This window comes from Phytophthora ramorum (genome assembly GCF_020800215.1).
Source record: "Phytophthora ramorum isolate Pr-102 chromosome Unknown Phyram_PR-102_s0018, whole genome shotgun sequence".
In the NCBI taxonomy this organism is placed as follows: Eukaryota; Oomycota; class Peronosporomycetes; order Peronosporales; family Peronosporaceae; genus Phytophthora; species Phytophthora ramorum.
The window spans coordinates 129,256-153,081 of record NW_027150664.1 but is presented as its reverse complement, the minus strand read 5'-3'; the positions used below and the strand labels follow the sequence as shown (position 1 = coordinate 153,081).

Below are 23,826 nucleotides of genomic sequence, written 5' to 3'. Positions count from 1 at the left end.
GCTGGATGGGAAACACGAAGTGCTGGGTTCGACGTAAAAGGTACCAGGCTGCAATTGGTCGGATGGTGCATGTTTCACCGCGTGATATGGAGCGCTTCTATTTACGCCTGCTATTATCTCATCGCCGAGGACCGAGGTCTTTCGAAGACCTGCGGACAGTTGATGGTGTGCTGCGTCCCACGTATCGAGACGCGGCTGAACATGCCGGCTATCTGGAGAACGACAGCGAATGGGTTTTGTGTTTGTCGGAGGCTGCCGAGTTCCAGATGCCGTACCAGCTGCGCCAGCTCTTTGCAACAATCTTGGTCTACTCGGCGCCTACGGATGTTCGGGGTCTTTGGGACCAATTCTTCAAAGACCTTTCGCTTGACTATGCCTACAGGAACTGAGAGATGTTGGACCCTTTTAAAACGTCTGTTGTGACGTTCGACACACTGAAGAGTATCCAAGACTTGCTCAGTGTCAGTGGCTACTCCGTCCAAGACTTTGATCTCCCTCGGCTGAGCGAGTTCCCTCGCCTGGTGCTTGAGTCTGTTCTGCAAAACAATCTCATCCGACGAGAGCTAACGGGATATGACGCGTCTGTTCTTGAACAAATTGTGAGCGAGGAGGACCACCTAAATGAGGAGCAGCGCTTCACCTATGGTCAGATCACCCAAGCTGTCGAGGACCCACAGGAAGGCAGGAAGCTATTCTTCGTTGATGGACCAGGCGGTACCGGGAAGTCGACACTGCTTCGGAACATACTGGCCAAGGTTCGTCTATCCGGAAAAATTGCAATCGCGGTCGCTTCCAGTGGGATTGCTTCTCTGCTGCTTATAGGAGGTCGGACAGCGCATTCTACCTTCAAAATCCCGTTGAAGATAGACGGCGAATCTACTTGCAACATCAACAAGCGATCCCAGGTCACGGAATTGATGAGGAAAGCAAGTTTGATAGTTTGGGACGAGGCACCCATGGCACATCGGCACGCGTTTGAGGCAGTGGACAGAACGCTTCGTGACGTTTTGGATAACGAGGCAGAACCTTTCGGTGGGAAAGTCGTTGTGCTTTCGGGAGATTTCAGGCAAATTCTCCCCGTGGTGAAGGGCGGCTCGGCTACAGAGACAATCGACGCATGCCTGAAGTCATCCGAACTGTGGCCACTTTTCCATAAGGTGCGTCTGACAGAGAACATGCGTATTCGCACGGCTGCCACCTCCGATAGTGCTGCAGAAATGGCTGCGTTTTCCGAGTACCTGCTGAAGGTTGAAGAGGGGAGCACGAGGTACACAATGATCTGGGAAATGACTACATCAAGATTCCACGTGACATGCTCATCGACAACCCGCCGGTGATCCAGATGAGGACGAGGAGATCCGTCCGGGAGCTATTCCGCGAGGTAAGGTGCAGGGACAAACGGTGCAGTACCTGGGACTGTACTTGGCGACTCCTTGCGTTTCCCACGGTCAGCAGTATGTGGCCATGTCAAGTGTTACGTCGAGATCGAGATTCAAGGCGTTGGTCGAGTATCTAGAGCGGGAGGAAGAAGACGGAGTGTACACGGCGAACATAGTGTATCGACAGCTGTTCGAGAGAGCGTAGGCAGCGACATATACTGAGGAGGCAAGCGTAGCGAGTACGCCTGCGGTTTGAAGTCCGTGTGCGAAGCACGCGGGTGAAAACCCAGGACCAAGCAGTGCATGGTAGACAAGCGGAGGCGAAGCTTGCGAGCCGTAGCGGGCTTAGGGTTGTGGTACAAGTCTACTGTAAAATATACTGATATAAAACATAACCCTGTCTTAGCAAAAATAGTAGTGAAGCGAGCTGGATGAGCGAGCGAACGGGTACCAACCAACCATGCACCCACCGCCCGCAACGCGGGCGGCGCTCGGCTAGTGTGGGATATCTCAGTCCAGCCAATTGCCACATCGTAGTCACATTGTGAACACGGATAAGGACGGCAAGTACACTCTCATAGACGCAATGGTCATTCTGGGTGAGATCCGTGAATACGCATGAGTAACTTCTAGTATACTTTTGAATAATGGCTTCCATACTGCTTGTTAGTACACACATTTCATACAAAGCCGATTATCTTATAGTATAATGGACGACTTTGCATCAGCCTGAGTTATCTCGCCCATGAAAGCATCGCGCGCGTCGACCCCACCGTCGGAATGGCTGATGTCAATTCAACACATGCGTCACCATCAAAAATGTCCACTAGTCGATGCCTTGTTCGCCACTGATGATCGAGCAGTCACTGTATCACGTCCTGAGCTCTTTTAGTCGCCGCGTCGATCATGGAGATTGAAGATGATGTGGAGCTGTACACGTTGGTTCACTGCCACACGAACACTTCGGATGCCCACCATTATACGTGCATTTCACAGCAAGTCACTTTTCCCAAGCCGCCCTTCCTCGCCGCATTGAAGCCTCGGCAACTCTGCACACCCGCAACGGCGTTGACACTCGTCGGGTCTTATACTACGTCGTTGACGTTGGCAGTCTTGGCGACTCTACACACTCGCAACTCGGGCCCGCTGTTACAAACCACCAAGTCCATCCGGTGCGTCGGATCTTGAGGGGAAGGCGCCGCTGTCAGATCGAAATCCTTCTCCACACTGACGGCATTGCAAGAGACACAATAGTGCGACGGAGTGCTCAAGTGACTGTTGAAGGTATTGCGCAGCATGCTCTCCCGCTGCCTGCGCTGTCTCCGGCGCCAGTCCCCACCGCACCATTGCCGCATCATGCAGGGTCAACTGCGCGTGGCGGTCGTCGGCTCGCAGACGTGCCATGCAGACTCGCCGCAGGCCTACACCGTCTACCAGACGTCCGTGAACCTGCGCGGCCTGTGCTACCACCGCCTCATCCGCTACCGACACTTCCTGGCCTTCGCCAAGAGACTCAAGCTGGCACCCGATGCGCCGCGTATCAGCGTGAAGCTGCCGCCCAAGCTCTGGTGGAGCCGCAAGGCCTCGCTGCAGCCCGAGACGGTCGAGCAGCGTCAAGTGCTGGTACGACTGCGCGTCCTCTTAGGCTATTGACAGTGACTGACTTTTGTGCATTGTCCAGTTGAACGAGTTCATGCAGCAGGTTTGCACGCGCCAACTGACGCTCAGGAGCGAGGAGCGATTGCTGAAGCTGCTGCAAGTGGGTGACTACGCGCCGGAAGACGAGGAGGACCGCGTGATCAACAGCCGACTCAGCATCAAGCAGCGCAGCGCCACACCCACTGAAGCCACGTCCGAGATCGCCCACACGCCAGGCTCATCGCGGTCGCGGATGCCGTCGCGCACGTCGACCTTCCGCAACACTCGCTCGTCTCGCGCTGTGGCGCTTCCGAGACTCGATGTCATTCAGCATACGTCGTGGGTCAACGACAAAGACCGCTTCAGCTGCTATATCTGTAACAAGCGCTTCAGCGTGTTCAAGCGCAAGCACCACTGCAGTGCCTGTGGTGAGGTTATCTGCAACAGCTGCTCCCTGTACCATCGGATCCAGTCCCGGTCCATGCGTGTCTGTGTGTCGTGCGTAGCGTTCCATTCGTTGGATAGCCCGACATCCGCCGGCTCAACGGGTTTCCCGCGTCCTGGCGGCGGCAGCGCGCACTCGTCCAACTCGAGCCGCAAAACGTCGAATGGCTCGGCTGCGGACCGGAATCGCAGCAGCACGCTCAGTCGCGGCGTGTGGCTAAACCCCTGGCCTGAACCGCCCTACCCGGTGGATGAGGACGAGCGCTTGGGCGTACTGCGCGAGCTCAACATCCGCGAGCTGGGGCTGTCGGGCAAGTTCAACATGTATTGCGAGGTGGCGGCCAAGACGATGAAGTGCCCGATCGCGTACGTGAGTATCATCGAGGACGAGGAGCAGATTTTGGTGGCCAACATCGGCATGGCGCACACGACGCTGCCCCGCGAACTGTCGTTCTGCGCGCACACGATCTGCCAGCCCAGCGTGCTGGTGGTGCTGGACACCAAGAACGACGAGCGCTTCCGCGAGAGCCCGATGGTCAAGGGCGACAAGGGCGCGGTGAAGATCCGCTACTACGCCGGTGCGACCATCTTCTCGCGCGACGGGCACGCGCTCGGCACGGTGGCCGTGCTCGACACCAAGCCGCGGCGGGAGGCGGACCAGGAGCACATTGGCATGTTGCAACACCTGAGCTTCCTAGCGAGCGAGAAGATGACGCAGAGCACCATCCACGAAGATAGCGATAGCGAATTCCTATGAACCATCAAGTAGTATCGAGCGATGAAGAGAGTGTCCAAGCAAGTACAAGTAGTGCAACTTCAACATGTTTTAACGTTTTGCCTGTCTTGTGCTCATATTGTGAAAACCGATTAGTTGGTCCTACGGTTGGTACCATTTTTAATTTACCCCCCCCCCTATTCACCGATGGCAGAGGGTACGACAAGTCAAAGCCAGAGGCGATACGTCGGCATGTGATGAACTTTCGTTTTTCACAAAGTGTAAGACAGTGTAAAACACTAGCGAGGGGAGCTGTCGTTGCTCCGGAGGATTTCTTGCCGTAATGTACTGATCAAAATCAAAAGTGAGAGCTGCTGCCCAGTCCAGACATGGTGCAGCTCTCTCTAGTCTGACCATTGCTGGCCTCACGCAATGTCCTGCAGCATGCACGCACTTCAACATTGCTCTCATGAACGCAGCATCCGCATCCAATTCGACGGTGTTCTCGAAGGTGTTGTTGTTGACTACACCCCGAGGCTTCACTGCTGCAGCAAGCTCTCACTTTTCTTTCGCTCCGTCAAGCGCACTCGTCCAGTCTCGAAGCTCCAGCGCCGTCCTCCGCGGAGGCGAGGATGCGGAGGAGGAAGAGGAAGAAGATTGCTAAAGGAGTCCCGACAGCCCGTTGTTCGCTGGTGAAGAGCTACCCGCCACATCTAAAAAAAATGCTATTCTTGGCGGACCTCCCAGCGCGGACGTAAGGCTCGAGGAGAATGCTGCGTCGACTCGAGAGCTGCTCAACGGATGTCACGGCACGCGACCTGCATGACGAGACTGAGCACCGTCCAAGTTTGCTTCAAGACAAGACGTAGCAGAAAAGTTTCCTAGTGTCGCCGTGTGCCTATCTGGGGTTGCATGGTGATAGCCGGCTCAGGCATTAGCCCTTTCGGACTCTGTAGGCTAGGGTTTGGTAGTAGACCGCAGAGTAGTACTATTTTCACTACTAATAGTACTACTACTATAGTAGTCGTGTTTGGGTCCTAGCAGTGCTATTAATAGTTGACTAGTAGAGGAAAAAAATGCCACTAGTATTGCTAATAGCACTACTAGTATTTTCAAACTTCAAGTTGCCCAAGATCTTGAAAGGACACGCGAATGAGTGGCTCTCCGCCCTCTCCCTCCTTCGCGCTTCTTTTGGTGTCGCTTATTTCTCGATTCTCCACCCTGTAACACACACAATGATGTGCGTGAAGCTTGACTGCTGTTGGGAAGACTTGCCGGAGACATCTCCTTGCAGCGTGTGCGGGCGTATGGTGCACCACTTGTGCAGCAACGAACTCTGCACAAAAGCAGAGCTATCTAAAAGATGGTAATGCTGTTCGTGGCCTCATCTTGTCTCTGTTGTTTGTACTAATAAGCTCTACCTGCAGATTCTGCAGTCGTGCCTGTGTCGCCAGGTTCTTCAGTAGTGACAGCGACTCCCAGGAGCTGACACCAAGCAGCACCTCCGGCATATCACAGTCGAGTACGGCCACTGTAATAGATTTCGCACAACGCGAGGAGGAGCAGGAGCAGGAACAGGAGCAGGAACAGGAGCAAGAAACCACTGACATAATCCCGAATCTCATAGCCCCCCCCCCCCCCCCCATGAATTCGACCGACCCGATTTGGGACTTGATGCATCAACTCGACGAGGCATTCACGTACAAGGGCAAGAAGTTCACACACATTTGTCTGTTATGCACGGAGCCGAAGACCTGGAAAAACTCTCTTTGTCGAACCAGCAATTCGACAAACGCGAAGACGCACCTGGTGGTCAGTCACAAAGATCACGAGATGGCTATCCAAGAGCAGCAACGTAGACTAAAACGCGCCGATCGTCTCATGGTGCAGGTAAATACTAGAAAGAATGTGAAGCGCCAGGCCTCGAGCGTACCAAATTTACAAGAAAAACAGCCTATCAAGCGTAAAAAAACTGGTGGAAGGCTCCAGTAACCCAAGAGCAGATCTCAGGTCACATCGCGCAGCGGCTGATCCGTGATGGTGCGTGTTTCGATTGCTTCTTTCCTACAAAATCTCACTCTGTGTCTTTATTTTGCCAGGATTGCCGCACAACATCGTGACGACTCCAGCCTTTCGCGATTTCCTCGTCGGGGTAACTGGGGACCCGAACGTCACCGTACCAGCCGCCAAGACGTACAACGAGATACTTGACAATCACTACGACAAGTTCGCGAACGACACCTCTGAGTTGTTTGTCTAGGGGTTCAAAGAGCTGGATGAAACTCCATTCATGACAGTGGAGCACGACTTGTGGACAAATAGCTGTAAGAATAGCATTGTTGGCGCTTCCTGCAGCTTTATCGACCATGGATGACATCCTCGGCGACTCGCCCTTCTCGCGGAGGTAAAACCGACGGATACAGTTCTGAGGAGGTAGCAGATTTGTTAGACGAGCAATTGAAGGCCCGCTATGGTTTGAATGTTCGCAAAATGGCCCGCTTCACAATCTCGGACATGGCGGCAGCAGCTCGAAAGGTTTTAAGGCAGTTCGACTCAACTTTGCTGACCGATTGTGCGATGAACGCACTCAACCTCTGCATCGGCTACGGTATTGGTCAGAAGGAAAACGTGCGCAACGAGTATATGAAAGACACAAGGACAAAGCTCTTCGTCAAGAAGCGCGTAGTCATGACCCAGGGTGGGGCATTCCCGGAGGGAGGTGCAGTTATTCAGAAGCTGCGCAATCTCAACAACTTCTTCGCGTCGAGCAAATCACCGGAGCGTATTGCTAGTCTCCGTGACGTCCAAAACATTCACAAGCTGCCTCAGTTAGCAGCTCTGATTGACATCGACGTCCGAGTTTCATCTACAATCAAGTAATTCCAGCGCTCAATTATTAACTATCCTGCATTCCAGGCGTTCCTCCAGAACGCGAACGTAGCAAGGACCAGAAGAACGTCTTTACCTGTGCTGAATGGGGGTTAGTGGTCCAAACGGAGGCAGTGATGCAACGTATAGCGGAACTAGCTCTGGTGGAGTCTCAATCGGCAACCATGCTGTAATCTACTATGTACGTGCTGCTGCGCGTGGCTCTGCCCGTATGAATTCATACAAGTTCTCTTCCTACTGTTTGAACGGCGCTCGCGACACCGATACCCATGAAATGAACTTCCCGAGAGCTCCAGTGACGTTGCCTGATTTATCAAAGTTAGCCCAGCGCTATATTAAGCGCACGCTACATCAGATTGCCGAGCGGCAACCACTGCCGTCTGTGCCGATGGGCATGGCTTTGCTTCGTGACCCACGGACAAAGACGGCTGCCAAAAACTATCTACGCATTCCGGATACCTCGGAAACAGCTACCGAATGTATTTTGGAGGAGACGAAGTCACTTTTGCGCATTGAGCACCGCGTGTTCTATAAAGGGTTGCATGCAAACGCTGATCAAGGAGTAGCTTCTGCCTCGAGTTCACCACTGTAGTCGAGATAGAACGCAGCACCTGACCTGCAAGCTGACGGGTGTTGAAATGCCGATCACAAGGAGGACGGCTCATACGTTTAGGGACTTCTGCATCAATTTGATCGCCAACTACCACGAACTAATATGCAAAGGGAAAGAAGAAAAAATGATGCACGCACATCATGGCATAAACGATAAACACCATATCTTCGAAGTGCACGGGTTGGAGGGCAGCAACATTACCCACACATGGGGGAAGGACACGATGGTCATTCCATGAGACAAAGAGAATGACGGAGTAGAGCAGGTTGTGGCGAGGGTTTTGGGTGTTCCTGTACGGTCAGTATGGGTGGCTCCCCATCCAAAACTAACGTACATGCAGCCATTATGGGTCGGGCGGAGACGGTGGCAAACAATTCAAATGGCTAATAGGGAGAATAAGGAGGCAGTGGCACAGATGGTGAGTCGACAACTACAGGGCCCCCTGGATCACGCCAACGGGAGGGTAGCAAGAGCTTTACAGAAACCGCCATGGAAAAGAGTACACCGAATGGAAGATGTAACTTCGTACCAGATGCCCCAATCTGGGGGACAACGACGGACGGAATGCGAATACCATCACGGACAATTTCAGCTGCTACTTGCAGAACACCCCGCCATGATTAACACAATGGGGAGAGACGCAGAAGTTGGGCCATTGGGAAGATCTGCACACGGTGGCAAGAGAAATGTGGACCTTCGGGTGTGCAGCCACAATCACGACTACAGTCGTCCCTCCCAACATTGAACCCTTCTCAATTGATATGAAATTATAAGTGATCAGATTTTTCAATTTTGGCATCTCCCGTTTGCGGTAGTAGAAGTTTTCGATAATAAAGTAGGACACGTGATAATCCCTCTCAGTACTGATAAGTGGTTGCATTCTGCAAGCAGACATCGGCTATATTAGACAGATTTAAAGTGGTGCGTGATAGCTTGTTGCTTCCTGGATGCGATCGACTTCACTCGTAGCTCCAGAAGCCGACGAGACAGGAAGCAGCGAGTGGGAACCATGTCATCATTGTCGCTCTCATTCGCTGCAAAGTACCGCAGACTCAAAGTGGCAGCTTCAGTAAACTGCTGGTCGGTTGGTGCTGCTACCGGAGACGCTTCATCTTGTTTGCTGCAGTAATCGGAATCTAGGCATGTGGTCGAAGCACACCAGAACTCGACAACAGTGTCGTCGCAGTAGTCATATTTAGTGAACTGCATTTTAATCAGCCGGGCAGAGCAAGCTGTCAATTGAAATCTTCGACGAGAGCTTTAGCAAGCGCATGCAGCCTTGAATCTGCTTCACCGATTCCTTCTCTGCAACCTGGACAGCCCTTGGGTACGGACGTGTGGTGTAGGGAAACTCATATTTTGGGTAGACCACCCATTCTGGCTCAGCTAAGTACGTCGTACCTAATCAAAGTTCGCACCTAAGCGGCGGACTCGGCGAAGCGGTCGGACTTGGCGAGCACCAAGACTCAGCGACTCAGCGAGCGTATTCCATATTGGAGTTATTCCAAGTGGGAGAGGATAAATCAGGAATCGGAGCGAAGGGTCGGCCGATATCCATAGCGACCCGACTTGGCGAATATCAACTAGGAAGCTGAGCGAAGAGTCGCAGGGAGATCTATAACGACTTCATTTCATTAGGTATTTGTATAGGATAAGATAGGAGACCAAAGGGGGGAGCCGAAGGGACTCCCCGAAGACACAGAGATAACAAAACAGAGCAGAATCTTCTAAGTCTAAGAACAGCGTATACTTTCCGTTAAGTCCCTGCGTGGGCTGGATTATGTCTGCCGTCGTTCCCCGAGAGGCATAGCTTGTAGGGGAATCGACTGGTAGCGCCAAGAGATCAAGGTCGGCCCGGGGTGGGCACTTCTCGCTACCAGCGAAGACAAACCTCGTCGAATCGACGAGTCGGTGGGTCTGCACAACCCAGGACACCGCAATCTTCTAGCTGAGCGTACTCTGCGCTCGGTGACCTGTAAAAGCGCTCGCGCGCCGACGTCCATCCTTTGGTGGAGGTCACAGGGTTTGAGGAACGGAAGCTGCCCCGCTCAGGCGAGCTTCTGGAGTTTGGATCGATACTCAGCGAGAACAGGGCCTCAACTGGACCCGGCTGGGCCGAACCGCAAAGGAACCAACAGAACCCTGCGCAAGCCCAACAACGCCGACCTGACTCGGCGAATTCTTGTGTTGTTTCGTGGAAGCCGCACTAACGAAGTTTTTTGTGAATCACAACACCACAGACGGGCAATGTGAGTGGTGTTCGAAGCCAATTTGGAGTGTCTCCAGCAGTTCACTACAAGACTGAGTGCGATTTCTCGATTGGAATCAATGGGTGACTAGTGACGGGGATATATGCTGATATTTGATTGGCTACTGAAAGTTTTGAGTACTGGTTATGTGCATTGCGCATGTTAAATGTGGAATTCGGCTGTGTTCCGCGGAGCGGATGCGGTCAGGCTTTAAGATGGGCCCCCCAGATTTGGAAGGTCAGATTCAGCTCCAAACAGCCTGAAACTGGTTCTATGTCTGAATCAACTCCGTCTTCAAGCGGGTTAACCCAATGGAGTTGAAAGTGTTGGAGACGCTGCCAACCGCTCGATCATGTGATTCATATCAATCCCAAGAGAGCGTAGCGTCACCTTGCCTAGCAGGAACGCATCTGTGTCAGCATCCAGCACAATGCATGGCACCGATACAGGTTCACTGGCCCTGCCGCCGTATTGATGCGCAGGTCCAGGAGGGCTTCCTCAGTACAAACAGTCACATGGCCGTCATACATTTCCACCTCCTGCGCCACAGCCAACGGTGTCAGCCTCACGTCTCTACGTAGCTCCACCAAGCATCTAAGACACGGCGCGGCATTGCATTGGCATCTGCTCCGCTATCCGGGCAGAAACGAACGTCGATGAGGTTGTTCAACCGGACAGAATGACCATCAGCTGCCGCGTAGCCTCGTAGACGCCAGCGCTTCACCTGCCGGCGACTGCTGCGCATCTCCGCCATCTTCTGCCAGGCACTTTCCTTTTCTTCATCGCTAGCGGTCGGGTAGTCGTCAAGCCAATGCGGGTCTTTGCACGCCCAACATCCCGTACGAGGTGGTGGTCGCTGCTGCTCCTTGCTTTGCGTGTTCAGCTCTTGGTTTGCTGACTCCCTGTTGGGTCGGCTTCCCCGTATAAGGCGCTGTCTTCGGTGCCACCGGAGCTGAGTTCATCGCGTCCCTTCCCTTACCAAACTTATTGCTGAGGAAGTGGTATTGTTGTTGCAGCCGGGCGTGTTGCAGGATCAGGGTAGAGCTTGACACAGCTCATAGTAGCTTCGCGGTGTTTCAGCTTCACCATGCGCTGGATCTCCACGCGCAGCTCCTCAAGTTGCAAACTGTTAGTCAGAGGCTTGCACCGCTGCTTCATGCGGGGTTTGAAGAAGGGGTCTGACTCGGGGCATGCTCCGAATTGTGCTGTCAGGCCGTTGTCCTCGATTATGCGGTCAAACGCTGCGAAGTAATGCAAGATGCGGGCATCACAATCGTCAATGCGCAGGTTCATCTTTAATTTTTCGCGAAAGAAACGATCCAAGTCGGGCACATGTGCGTTCTTCAAGTGGCTGCACCTGTCCGCCACCTCATTCACCAACTCGGCGTCTGTCACGTCAGCCACCGGCTTGCACAGGACGTAGCGAGCTATAATGACCAGAACATCGACGTCGAAGCAGGACTTCGCACTGGCACAGATGCGCTCTGGAACCTCACCAGTGACCGCACAGCGCTCCGCGATCTTGTCCACGTAGCGTTTTCTTTCACGTGTTCACGTAACGAGCGAAGCTTGGTCCCACGACATAAATGATGAAGATGCGCACTGCAGCGATACATGTACGTTCGGTAGAGCACCCCACCTTACAAACAACACATTGCGTAGTAGTACCAAGCGGAGAAATACTTGGTTCATACGAAACATCTTCAGCACTACCACCACAGTTCGATTCACTGAGAAGTCACGAAGCCCCCCCCCCCCCCCCTCTCCATCAGGATTTCCACCGGGACAGACATATCGGTATATGGCAAATGCAGCGTTGCTGGCAAATTGAATTCTGTCCTTATCATTGCCTGTTGCTGCTACAATCCTCTTATTCTCGTCTTCTATATGTAGTGCGGCTCTTGAATGCAAGAAGGCTCACCACCACCAGCGTCGCCACTGAGTGTTGGTGAGCGCCCGTGATTGCTGCATCAGGTGCGCCTCTGAGTGTCGGTGGCGATTGCTGCATCGTCGCCGAATGTTGATCATGTATACGCAGAGCGATGCAAGTGTGTGTGGCTGTAGGATTCCCCACACGATAGCGGGTATCCAAACTCTGTCTTGGTGGTGGTTTAGACGACAACCCATTACGGCGTAGAGTTCGCCATGTTTCATTGAAAAATACTCGCTAGCCTGTCGGTCACACGTTTTGTCGGAGTTAGTGGTTGTCATCCAGGAAATCTGTATTTTACATCTTACCAATAGACGAAGGCGGGCCGACGCCATCGCCAGCCTTGCGCGGGTTTGTCGTAGTCCAACCGCACTCTCCGGCATAGAGTCTTGCTGCATGGCTCCGTTGCGTGATTTTCCGATGTAAGTGAGAGGTCTCCGCAAGAAGACCAAACGTGTAGAGGATTATATGAAGACGTCGGAAGCCAGATTATTCTAGATTCGACGAGCAAGAAGAGGCGGTGAGTGAACCCAACGAAACATTCTCGCCTCACTTGTCATCTCCTACAAGTAACAGAGTAACCTGTCCGTCCGTCCGTCCGTCCGTCCGTCCGTCCGTCCGTCCGTCTGTCCGTCATTCCGTACGCACCCGGAGCGTAACGCAAATCCGGACTTTCCGTTGGCTATAAATAGCTGCCGAGCGCAGCGAAGGCGGCCTCCCTATTCGCCAATATTATAATTCGAGGCCTCTCATTGGCTATATAGTGGAAACTCTGCGCGATTGGCTATTATAATGCGTAGTGTGGACTACACCACATCGGAAGTAGCGGACTAAAATCACTGATGCTGATTGGACAAAATAAAGCGCCTTTCAACAACGTTTCTTTTCATTTCCATACGTGGTCGAGTTTCAGAGAGATTCCAGGCAAATTCTCCCCGTGGTGAAGGGCGGCTCGGCTACAGAGACAATCGACGCATGCCTGAAGTCATCCGAACTGTGGCCACTTTTCCAGAAGGTGCGTCTGACAGAGAACATGCGTGTTCGCACGGCTGCCACGTCCGATAGTGCTGCAGAAATGGCTGCGTTTTCCGAGTACCTGCTGAAGGTTGGAGAGGGGAGACACGAGGTACACAATGATCTGGGAAATGACTACATCAAGATTCCACGTGACATGCTCATCGACAACCCCGCCGGTGATCCAGATGAGGACGAGGAGATCCGACCGGGAGCTACTCCGCGAGGTATGCGGCGCATGATCGACGAGATGTACGCCGACATCAACAATTCGGAAGTCGCAACGGACGAGTACTTTGCGAGTCGCACCATCCTCACCACCACGAACGCGATAGTCCATCGTATCAACGAAGCCGTAGCGGATCGCATGACTGGACCAGCTCGAGAATATGTGTCCACGGACTCAGTGGAGGATGACGAGGACGGGAACTTATTCGAGCAGGAGGTGCTCAACTCCCTGAACATCAGTGGCATCCCACCCCACAAGCTGAAACTCAAGAAGGGGATGCCGATCATCATGATGCGGAACTTAAATCCCGACCTGGGGTTGTGCAACGGAACACGCCTGCGAATCGTCGAACTCAAAGATCATGTCATCCACGCCACCATCATGGCCGGCGACAGGCAAGGCCAGCATGTGTTGATCCCGCGCATCGTGTTCATCAGCGATGGCGACATCCGCGATTTCCCATTTCGACTGAGACGCAGGCAGTTTCCTATCCAGACTGCCTTTGCCATGACGATCAACAAGGCGCAGGGACAAACGGTGCAGTACCTGGGACTGTACTTGGCGACTCCTTGCTTTTCCCACGGTCAGCTGTATGTGGCCATGTCAAGGGTTACGTCGAGGTCGAGATTCAAGGCATTGGTCGAGTATCCAGAGCGGGAGGAAGAAGACGGAGTGTACACGGCGAACATAGTGTACCGACAGCTGTTCGAGAGGGCGTAGGCAGTGACTTTGTCTGAATGCATATTTTACGAAAGGAATACATTTGTCACTTTGCATAGCGGTAATTGCTGAGAGTCACCATTCCCCCTCGAGCGCAGCGAGTACGCCTGCGGTTTGAAGCCCGTGTGCGAAGCACGCGGGTGAAAACCCAGGACCAAACAGTGCATGGTAGACAAGCGGAGGCGAAGCTTGCGAGCCGTAGCGGGCTTAGGGTTGTGGTACAAGTCTACTGTAAAATATACTGAGATAAAACATAACCCTGTCATAGTAAAAATAGTAGTGAAGCGAGCTGGATGAGCGAGCGAAAGGGCACCAACCAACCATGCACCCACCGCCCGCAACGCGGGCGGCGCTCGGCTAGTCTCCTACAAGTAACAGAGTAACCTGTCCGTCCGTCCGTCATTCCGTACGCACCTCGAGCGTTACGCAAATCCGGACTTTCCGTTGGCTATAAATAGCTGCCGAGCGCAGTGAAGGCGGCCCTCCCATTCGCCAATACTATAATTCGAGCCCTCTCATTGGCTATATAGTGGAGCCTCTGCGCGATCGGCTATTATAATGTGTAGAGTGGACTACACCACATCGGAACTAGCCGAATGAAATCACTGCTGATTGGACAAAATAAACCGCCTTTCAACAACTTTTCTTTTCATTTCCATTTTCAAAACGACGCTCCGGCGACGGACCAGCTCGACCGAGGACCGGGCGCGATAGCTTCGCAGGCAGGTCATCCCCCGCCGCAGGCAGGGTAGGTATAGATTAATCCTATTTAATTCTAATACATAACGATTTCGGGAGTGCCGCCTGTTGCGGATAACAGGTACCTTCAGGGCAGTCGAGGGGTAACCGTTCGTGTTAGAGGAGGATAACCGGAGCCGTGCATTGTGTGGGAAGGGCACAACTGCACGGAGGGATGGGTACCCTATGACGGCCACACTGATGCGGCCTAGCCAGCCCCCAGAGGATCCCATCCCTGCCCAGCGATCCAGGCCGACCTCTCTCGAAGCAATCGTGACAGTTACCCCGTATTTTCGGGCTTTCTGGTGAACATGCTATTTTGGGGGGGCTGAACGAAGGAACAATTCAGCTGGAAGCAGGCGAAGGGCTACTCTCTGAGTTCGACGGAGGCGATGGTACGTTGGTCCACCCTGATCGAGGCCGAGGTGGTGATACCCATTTTCTCAACCAAGTGGGACGCCGCGTTATTCTGCCCTCATCTCATATGGGCAGTCCTCGAGCAATGTACCAGTCCTACCAAGACTCAATGGCCATTGTTAGAGAATTCGGCAAGCCTGATGTGTTCATGACAACGACCTGCAGCCCTACATGGGAAGAGATAGTCGAGGCCCTTGGGTCCGATCAACAAAACGCTCAGGACCGCCCCGATATTGTAGCCCGTGTCTGGCAGCAAAAACTGCAAGCTCAGCTTAAAGACCTGAGCGAAGGAGTGCTGGGCCGTATGGAAGCGCGGATTTACGTGGTCGAGTTTCAAAAGAGAGGGCTCCCTCACGCGCACATCTTGATCATTTTGGCTGAAGAGGACAAGCCACGTACTCGCCAAATCGTAGATCGTATGGTGTCTGCAGAGCTTCCTGACAGAGAAAAGTTCCCGCAGCTATTCGAGACGATCATGACATGCATGCTGCATGGACCCTGTGGAGCGGCAAACCCGTCATGCGCTTGCATGAAGGACGGGAAGTGTACGAAAGGATACCCGAAACCTTTTGCAGAGGCGACAAGGACCAATGTGAACGGCTATCCGGTCTACAGACGGCGTCGGCGAGCTGAAGGCGTCCTGGTATGGAAGGGCAGGGAGTACGACAACGCCACTATTAACCAGTGGGTTGTTCCGTACAACCCGTACTTATCCCAAAAGTACAATTGCCACATCAACGTCGAGGTGTGCACGGATATTTCAGCTGTGAAATATCTATACAAGTACGTCTACAAAGGGTCCGATAAAGCTGTGCTAACTGTCGAGGCAGTTCGCGCGGGTGGAGAGCTCCCTCAGCAAGAGCCAAACGAGATTTTGCGCTTCCTCACGGCCAGGTACATATCTCCAGTTGAAGCCTGTATCCGCTTACTCGACTTCTTGATCCAAAGAAAGACACACGCAGTCACTCAGCTTACCGTTCACGTCGAAGATGCCCAAACCGTGTTCTTCAGAGCGACGTAAGACCCGGAGCGTGTCCTTGGTCGTGGGAATCACACCATGTTGACCCGCTTCTTCGAATTGTGTGCGAGCGACGAACCCGAGAACCAGATCGCGAAGACAATGCTGTACCAGGATATACCCAAGGAATTCCGCTGGATGGGAAACACGAAGTGCTGGGTTCGACGTAAAAGGTACCAGGCTGCAATTGGTCGGATGGTGCATGTTTCACCGCGTGATATGGAGCGCTTCTATTTACGCCTGCTATTATCTCATCGCCGAGGACCGAGGTCTTTCGAAGACCTGCGGACAGTTGATGGTGTGCTGCGTCCCACGTATCGAGACGCGGCTGAACATGCCGGCTATCTGGAGAACGACAGCGAATGGGTTTTGTGTTTGTCGGAGGCTGCCGAGTTCCAGATGCCGTACCAGCTGCGCCAGCTCTTTGCAACAATCTTGGTCTACTCGGCGCCTACGGATGTTCGGGGTCTTTGGGACCAATTCTTCAAAGACCTTTCGCTTGACTATGCCTACAGGAACTGAGAGATGTTGGACCCTTTTAAAACGTCTGTTGTGACGTTCGACACACTGAAGAGTATCCAAGACTTGCTCAGTGTCAGTGGCTACTCCGTCCAAGACTTTGATCTCCCTCGGCTGAGCGAGTTCCCTCGCCTGGTGCTTGAGTCTGTTCTGCAAAACAATCTCATCCGACGAGAGCTAACGGGATATGACGCGTCTGTTCTTGAACAAATTGTGAGCGAGGAGGACCACCTAAATGAGGAGCAGCGCTTCACCTATGGTCAGATCACCCAAGCTGTCGAGGACCCACAGGAAGGCAGGAAGCTATTCTTCGTTGATGGACCAGGCGGTACCGGGAAGTCGACACTGCTTCGGAACATACTGGCCAAGGTTCGTCTATCCGGAAAAATTGCAATCGCGGTCGCTTCCAGTGGGATTGCTTCTCTGCTGCTTATGGGAGGTCGGACAGCGCATTCTACCTTCAAAATCCCGTTGAAGATAGACGGCGAATCTACTTGCAACATCAACAAGCGATCCCAGGTCACGGAATTGATGAGGAAAGCAAGTTTGATAGTTTGGGACGAGGCACCCATGGCACATCGGCACGCGTTTGAGGCAGTGGACAGAACGCTTCGTGACGTTTTGGATAACGAGGCAGAACCTTTCGGTGGGAAAGTCGTTGTGCTTTCGGGAGATTTCAGGCAAATTCTCCCCGTGGTGAAGGGCGGCTCGGCTACAGAGACAATCGACGCATGCCTGAAGTCATCCGAACTGTGGCCACTTTTCCAGAAGGTGCGTCTGACAGAGAACATGCGTGTTCGCACGGCTGCCACCTCCGATAGTGCTGCAGAAATGGCTGCGTTTTCCGAGTACCTGCTGAAGGTTGAAGAGGGGAGCACGAGGTACACAATGATCTGGGAAATGACTACATCAAGATTCCACGTGACATGCTCATCGACAACCCGCCGGTGATCCAGATGAGGACGAGGAGATCCGTCCGGGAGCTATTCCGCGAGGTAAGGTGCAGGGACAAACGGTGCAGTACCTGGGACTGTACTTGGCGACTCCTTGCGTTTCCCACGGTCAGCAGTATGTGGCCATGTCAAGGGTTACGTCGAGATCGAGATTCAAGGCGTTGGTCGAGTATCTAGAGCGGGAGGAAGAAGACGGAGTGTACACGGCGAACATAGTGTATCGACAGCTGTTCGAGAGAGCGTAGGCAGCGACATATACTGAGGAGGCAAGCGTAGCGAGTACGCCTGCGGTTTGAAGTCCGTGTGCGAAGCACGCGGGTGAAAACCCAGGACCAAGCAGTGCATGGTAGACAAGCGGAGGCGAAGCTTGCGAGCCGTAGCGGGCTTAGGGTTGTGGTACAAGTCTACTGTAAAATATACTGATATAAAACATAACCCTGTCATAGCAAAAATAGTAGTGAAGCGAGCTGGATGAGCGAGCGAACGGGTACCAACCAACCATGCACCCACCGCCCGCAACGCGGGCGGCGCTCGGCTAGTGTGGGATATCTCAGTCCAGCCAATTGCCACATCGTAGTCACATTGTGAACACGGATAAGGACGGCAAGTACACTCTCATAGACGCAATGGTCATTCTGGGTGAGATCCGTGAATACGCATGAGTAACTTCTAGTATACTTTTGAATAATGGCTTCCATACTGCTTGTTAGTACACACATTTCATACAAAGCCGATTATCTTATAGTATAATGGACGACTTTGCATCAGCCTGAGTTATCTCGCCCATGAAAGCATCGCGCGCGTCGACCCCACCGTCGGAATGGCTGATGTCAATTCAACACATGCGTCACCATCAAAAATGTCCACTAGTCGATGCCTTGTTCGCCACTGATGATCGAGCAGTCACTGTATCACGTCCTGAGCTCTTTTAGTCGCCGCGTCGATCATGGAGATTGAAGATGATGTGGAGCTGTACACGTTGGTTCACTGCCACACGAACACTTCGGATGCCCACCATTATACGTGCATTTCACAGCAAGTCACTTTTCCCAAGCCGCCCTTCCTCGCCGCATTGAAGCCTCGGCAACTCTGCACACCCGCAACGGCGTTGACACTCGTCGGGTCTTATACTACGTCGTTGACGTTGGCAGTCTTGGCGACTCTACACACTCGCAACTCGGGCCCGCTGTTACAAACCACCAAGTCCATCCGGTGCGTCGGATCTTGAGGGGAAGGCGCCGCTGTCAGATCGAAATCCTTCTCCACACTGACGGCATTGCAAGAGACACAATAGTGCGACGGAGTGCTCAAGTGACTGTTGAAGGTATTGCGCAGCATGCTCTCCCGCTGCCTGCGCTGTCTCCGGCGCCAGTCCCCACCGCACCATTGCCGCATCATGCAGGGTCAACTGCGCGTGGCGGTCGTCGGCTCGCAGACGTGCCATGCAGACTCGCCGCAGGCCTACACCGTCTACCAGACGTCCGTGAACCTGCGCGGCCTGTGCTACCACCGCCTCATCCGCTACCGACACTTCCTGGCCTTCGCCAAGAGACTCAAGCTGGCACCCGATGCGCCGCGTATCAGCGTGAAGCTGCCGCCCAAGCTCTGGTGGAGCCGCAAGGCCTCGCTGCAGCCCGAGACGGTCGAGCAGCGTCAAGTGCTGGTACGACTGCGCGTCCTCTTAGGCTATTGACAGTGACTGACTTTTGTGCATTGTCCAGTTGAACGAGTTCATGCAGCAGGTTTGCACGCGCCAACTGACGCTCAGGAGCGAGGAGCGATTGCTGAAGCTGCTGCAAGTGGGTGACTACGCGCCGGAAGACGAGGAGGACCGCGTGATCAACAGCCGACTCAGCATCAAGCAGCGCAGCGCCACACCCACTGAAGCCACGTTCGAGATCGCCCACACGCCAGGCTCATCGCGGTCGCGGATGCCGTCGCGCACGTCGACCTTCCGGAACACTCGCTCGTCTCGCGCTGTGGCACTTCCGAGACTCGATGTCATTCAGCATACGTCGTGGGTCAACGACAAAGACCGCTTCAGCTGCTATATCTGTAACAAGCGCTTCAGCGTGTTCAAGCGCAAGCACCACTGCAGAGCCTGTGGTGAGGTTATCTGCAACAGCTGCTCCCTGTACCATCGGATCCAGTCCCGGTCCATGCGTGTCTGTGTGTCGTGCGTAGCGTTCCATTCGTTGGATAGCCCGACATCCGCCGGCTCAACGGGTTTCCCGCGTCCTGGCGGCGGCAGCGCGCACTCGTCCAACTCGAGCCGCAAAACGTCGAATGGCTCGGCTGCGGACCGGAATCGCAGCAGCACGCTCAGTCGCGGCGTGTGGCTAAACCCCTGGCCTGAACCGCCCTACCCGGTGGATGAGGACGAGCGCTTGGGCGTACTGCGCGAGCTCAACATCCGCGAGCTGGGGCTGTCGGGCAAGTTCAACATGTATTGCGAGATGGCGGCCAAGACGATGAAGTGCCCGATCGCGTACGTGAGTATCATCGAGGACGAGGAGCAGATTTTGGTGGCCAACATCGGCATGGCGCACACGACGCTGCCCCGCGAACTGTCGTTCTGCGCGCACACGATCTGCCAGCCCAGCGTGCTGGTGGTGCTGGACACCAAGAACGACGAGCGCTTCCGCGAGAGCCCGATGGTCAAGGGCGACAAGGGCGCGGTGAAGATCCGCTACTACGCCGGTGCGACCATCTTCTCGCGCGACGGGCACGCGCTCGGCACGGTGGCCGTGCTCGACACCAAGCCGCGGCGGGAGACGGACCAGGAGCACATTGGCATGTTGCAACACCTGAGCTTCCTAGCGAGCGAGAAGATGACGCAGAGCACCATCCACGAAGATAGCGATAGCGAATTCCTATGAACCATCAAGTAGTATCGAGCGATGAAGAGAGTGTCCAAGCAAGTACAAGTAGTGCAACTTCAACATGTTTTAACGCTTTGCCTGTATGCCAGTGTACATAACTTGGTTGTAGTAATATATGTATTAATAATACATGATGGGAGTCGCTGACATGGAAGTGATTCACACGTGCTGGCGTGCCTTGGTGAGAACGACGCTGGAAGGCGCAGAGTGATCTGCAAGGTGTCCACTGTTCAAAGCGACTTATGTGCTGTACTGTATGAACCAGTCGCGGCTGGCCACACGCACAGGTTGACCTGAGCGCCTCCTGCAACGCTCGGCATTAGCAGCGCAGACATTCGGTAGGATTCGCTCGCCATGGAGACGGCGACCAAGCGGACAGACGATAGAGAGCGGTCAGACGCCTGTCTCGCTGCACACACAAAGATCATTAGGAAACTTCATGCCAAATTCCGACTTTAGTGGATGGCTGATCTTGTGGTCAATATCAGTCGGGCACAAGTGCTGCTGGCGTACTGCGCCGTGTCCCGGGTGGCAAAGCGACTCGCTATTAGCGAGCGCCAACATCCGACGATATGCTCCAAACGATCGCGACGGTGCGGTAACTCCGAAGCCTTTCTCCGTCCCGACGACATTGACTCAGATGCCCCCTCATTCCGCAATGCGTCAAGTCGATCTGTATGCAGCCGTTGCGACTTTGCAACTTTACCTACATGCGTACGTTTTACGACAGCGCTTTCAAGTTGAGACACACTCTATCAGCACAGTCTGCCGAATGTGAGCGCCAAACGCAATGCCTTGCTACCCTCGAAGTTCGAGGCTCGAGCACGTTTCCTCATCCCCGACCGAGCGTCGAGAACTACAGAGTGATGCATACACCGCGCAAGATACAACAAACTTATGCTTGGATACGAGCTCGCAATTGGGCAGCACATCTTAGTTTTTCCTAAATGCACAACCCCAATACCGCACCATACAAGAACCAAGTAAATCAGAAAAGTGGAACAACCCCTGCACTGTGTCCGTATCCTACCACTTGTCCATCTTTCCAAAACTAAACTTTCTGCACATTCTCGTATTTGCGACGGAGTGCTCAGGTGGCCAATTCCAGAACCCTGTTCGCCGTGTTGCGCAGCCTGCTCTCCCGCTGCCTGCGCTGTCTCCGGCGCCAGTCCCCACCGCACCATTACCGCATCATGCAGGGCCAACTGCGCGTGGCGGTCATCGGCTCGCAGACGTGCCATGCAGACTCGCCGCAGGCCTACACCGTCTACCGGACGTCCGTGAACCTGCGCGGCCTGTGCTACCACCGCCTCATCCGCTACCGACACTTCCTGGCCTTCGCCAAGAGACTCAAGCTGGCACCCGATGCGCCGCGTATCAGCGTGAAGCTGCCGCCCAAGCTCTGGTGGAGCCGCAAGGCCTCGCTGCAGCCCGAGACGGTCGAGCAGCGTCAAGTGCTGGTACGACTGCGCGTCCTCTTAGGCTATTGACAGTGACTGACTTTTGTGCATTGTCCAGTTGAACGAGTTCATGCAGCAGGTTTGCACGCGCCAACTGACGCTCAGGAGCGAGGAGCGATTGCTGAAGCTGCTGCAAGTGGGTGACTACGCGCCGGAAGACGAGGAGGACCGCGTGATCAACAGCCGACTCAGCATCAAGCAGCGCAGCGCCACGCCCACTGAAGCCACGTCCGAGATCATGGAACGCAACGCGTCCTTGCAAACTGCAGCACTGGACGAAGAAGAGGAAGCGTCCAACCAGGTCGACGACAGTTCGCTAACGTACGAGGAACACGTCAAGGAGCAGCAGGACGGAGCTTGCGGTTTCCACCGTGAAGACTCGGACGCGTCCACCAATCCGGCGTCGGAAGACCTCGAGATCCGCGCTGAGCGCTCGCTGTCGGCGCCGCTGGCCCCTCCACTACAGGTGACGACGCGTCCGGTGAGCATGTCGCTGAGCTCGCAGTACGCGAAGCGCGTGCTGTTTGGAGAGGAGACGGATGTACTGGCTCTGAAGGAAGGAGGCAGGGACTCCATTGGCAGCGCGTCTGACTATGTGTCGACCCCCGAGCGCCACTACTTTGGCCTGATCAAGAACTGCATTTTCAATATTGAGGGCCTACTGGACTCCAGTGTGGAGAGCAGCCGCAAGCTCGAGGTCAGGATTCGGGACAAGCAGACGGCGAACTGGTAAACGCAGCCGCAGTCTTCATGAGATTTGCAGCGCGTGGTAAGACGGACAAGCAGGAGCGAGCACGAGCTGAGCTGTCCGTCCGTCAAAGACCGAGTGGAAGAGCTTTCAATATTTATCGACAACGTAGACGCGCTGCTCCGACCAACGTCTGGCGCTCTCGGTTCATGCTGCACGACCCAGAGACTAATGTTTCAATAAAAAAAAATAGCTGGCTGTCCTCATTTCGACTACTGAAGTCTGGTCTAAACCTACACATGTATCCACTTGAGTCAGTGTGGAGTCATAGGTCTCTCTTCAAAGTTGTCTGCAAATGATAGAGCGCCTCAGCAGCCGTCGGACGCTCAGTCGGGTCCACTGCCACGCACGCATTGCCCAACGCCACCATCGACTCCAATGCTTCGGACGAGAACTTCACTCGAAGTTTGCCCAGCGCCACCATCTGCAGAATGGCCGTGTCGGGCATCTTGCGGCCAGAATTGCTGTTCTCCTTCGCGTACGAGTACGGCAAAGTGTGTAGGTCCAGCTCTGACAACACCACACCCAACGAGAAGATGTCGGCTTTGCCATCGTACCTCTGGCCCATCATTACCTCCGGTGCCATCCACAGGGACGTACCGACGCCGGCAGTCATGGTCTTGTCAGAACCTTCTCGAGAAATGCCGAAGTCGGTGACCTTTGCTTGCAGGTCCGAGGTCAACAGAATGTTCTTGGACTTGAGATCACGGTGCAGGACTGGCGGATCGAGGGAGTGCAGATACGTGAGCGCATGAGCGACGTGGAGGGCAATGGTGACCTTGCTCCGGTCGAATCCAAGTTCGTGACCTTGGGCTTCGTACGACGCGAGCAACGCCCGCAAGTCTCCGCCCTCCATGTACTCCAGAACTGCACATAGGTCCGAGAGGGAGTCCCAGGCAATGCCCACGAAATGTACGATGCGAGGGTGGTCAAGCAAGGCCATGAGTCTCACTTCGTCCAAAAACTCGTTCACGTGCCTGATACTCTTGCGGAACTCCGGTAGAAGCATCTTGAGCGCAACGCGCTGTCCGTTGTACAGTCCGTAGTAAACTTCGCCATATCCGCCGCGGTTAATCAACTGCTGCACCAGCACCTTCTCGCGAGGAATACGGGACGTCGCGATGATCTCGTCATCCCAGAGGCTAGCGAGACTTTGCGGTCCGAGACCAATGGAGTTGGAGAAATCGGTAGTGACCGTATCAATGCTCTGTTGACCGACCGGTGAAGTAGCTCTGGTATAGTCATCTCCAAGCTTGTCCGAATCTCCCGTC

The 23,826-nt window shown here is 54.1% G+C and overlaps 3 protein-coding genes across 3 annotated transcripts; all 3 read left to right on the top strand.

The window, feature by feature from the left end:
• Window positions 1–2,735: 2,735 nt before the first annotated feature.
• Window positions 2,736–4,218, top strand: KRP23_13487 (RUN and FYVE domain-containing protein 2; the record flags this gene model as incomplete). The annotated part of the gene is made up of 2 exons (XM_067884205.1): window positions 2,736–3,002; window positions 3,061–4,218. 2 exons carry the CDS (start codon window positions 2,736–2,738, stop codon window positions 4,216–4,218), a joined length of 1,425 nt encoding a protein of 474 aa, XP_067738245.1.
• Window positions 4,219–18,861: 14,643 nt separating this feature from the next.
• KRP23_13486 (RUN and FYVE domain-containing protein 2) lies at window positions 18,862–20,344 on the top strand (the record flags this gene model as incomplete). The annotated part of the gene is made up of 2 exons (XM_067884203.1): window positions 18,862–19,128; window positions 19,187–20,344. 2 exons carry the CDS (start codon window positions 18,862–18,864, stop codon window positions 20,342–20,344), a joined length of 1,425 nt encoding a protein of 474 aa, XP_067738244.1.
• A 1,196-nt stretch (window positions 20,345–21,540) lies between these two features.
• KRP23_13485 (uncharacterized protein) lies at window positions 21,541–22,540 on the top strand (the record flags this gene model as incomplete). Its single annotated transcript, XM_067884202.1, has 2 exons — window positions 21,541–21,807; window positions 21,866–22,540. The coding sequence occupies 2 exons, from the start codon at window positions 21,541–21,543 to the stop codon at window positions 22,538–22,540; spliced, it is 942 nt and encodes a 313-aa protein (XP_067738243.1).
• Window positions 22,541–23,826: the final 1,286 nt, after the last annotated feature.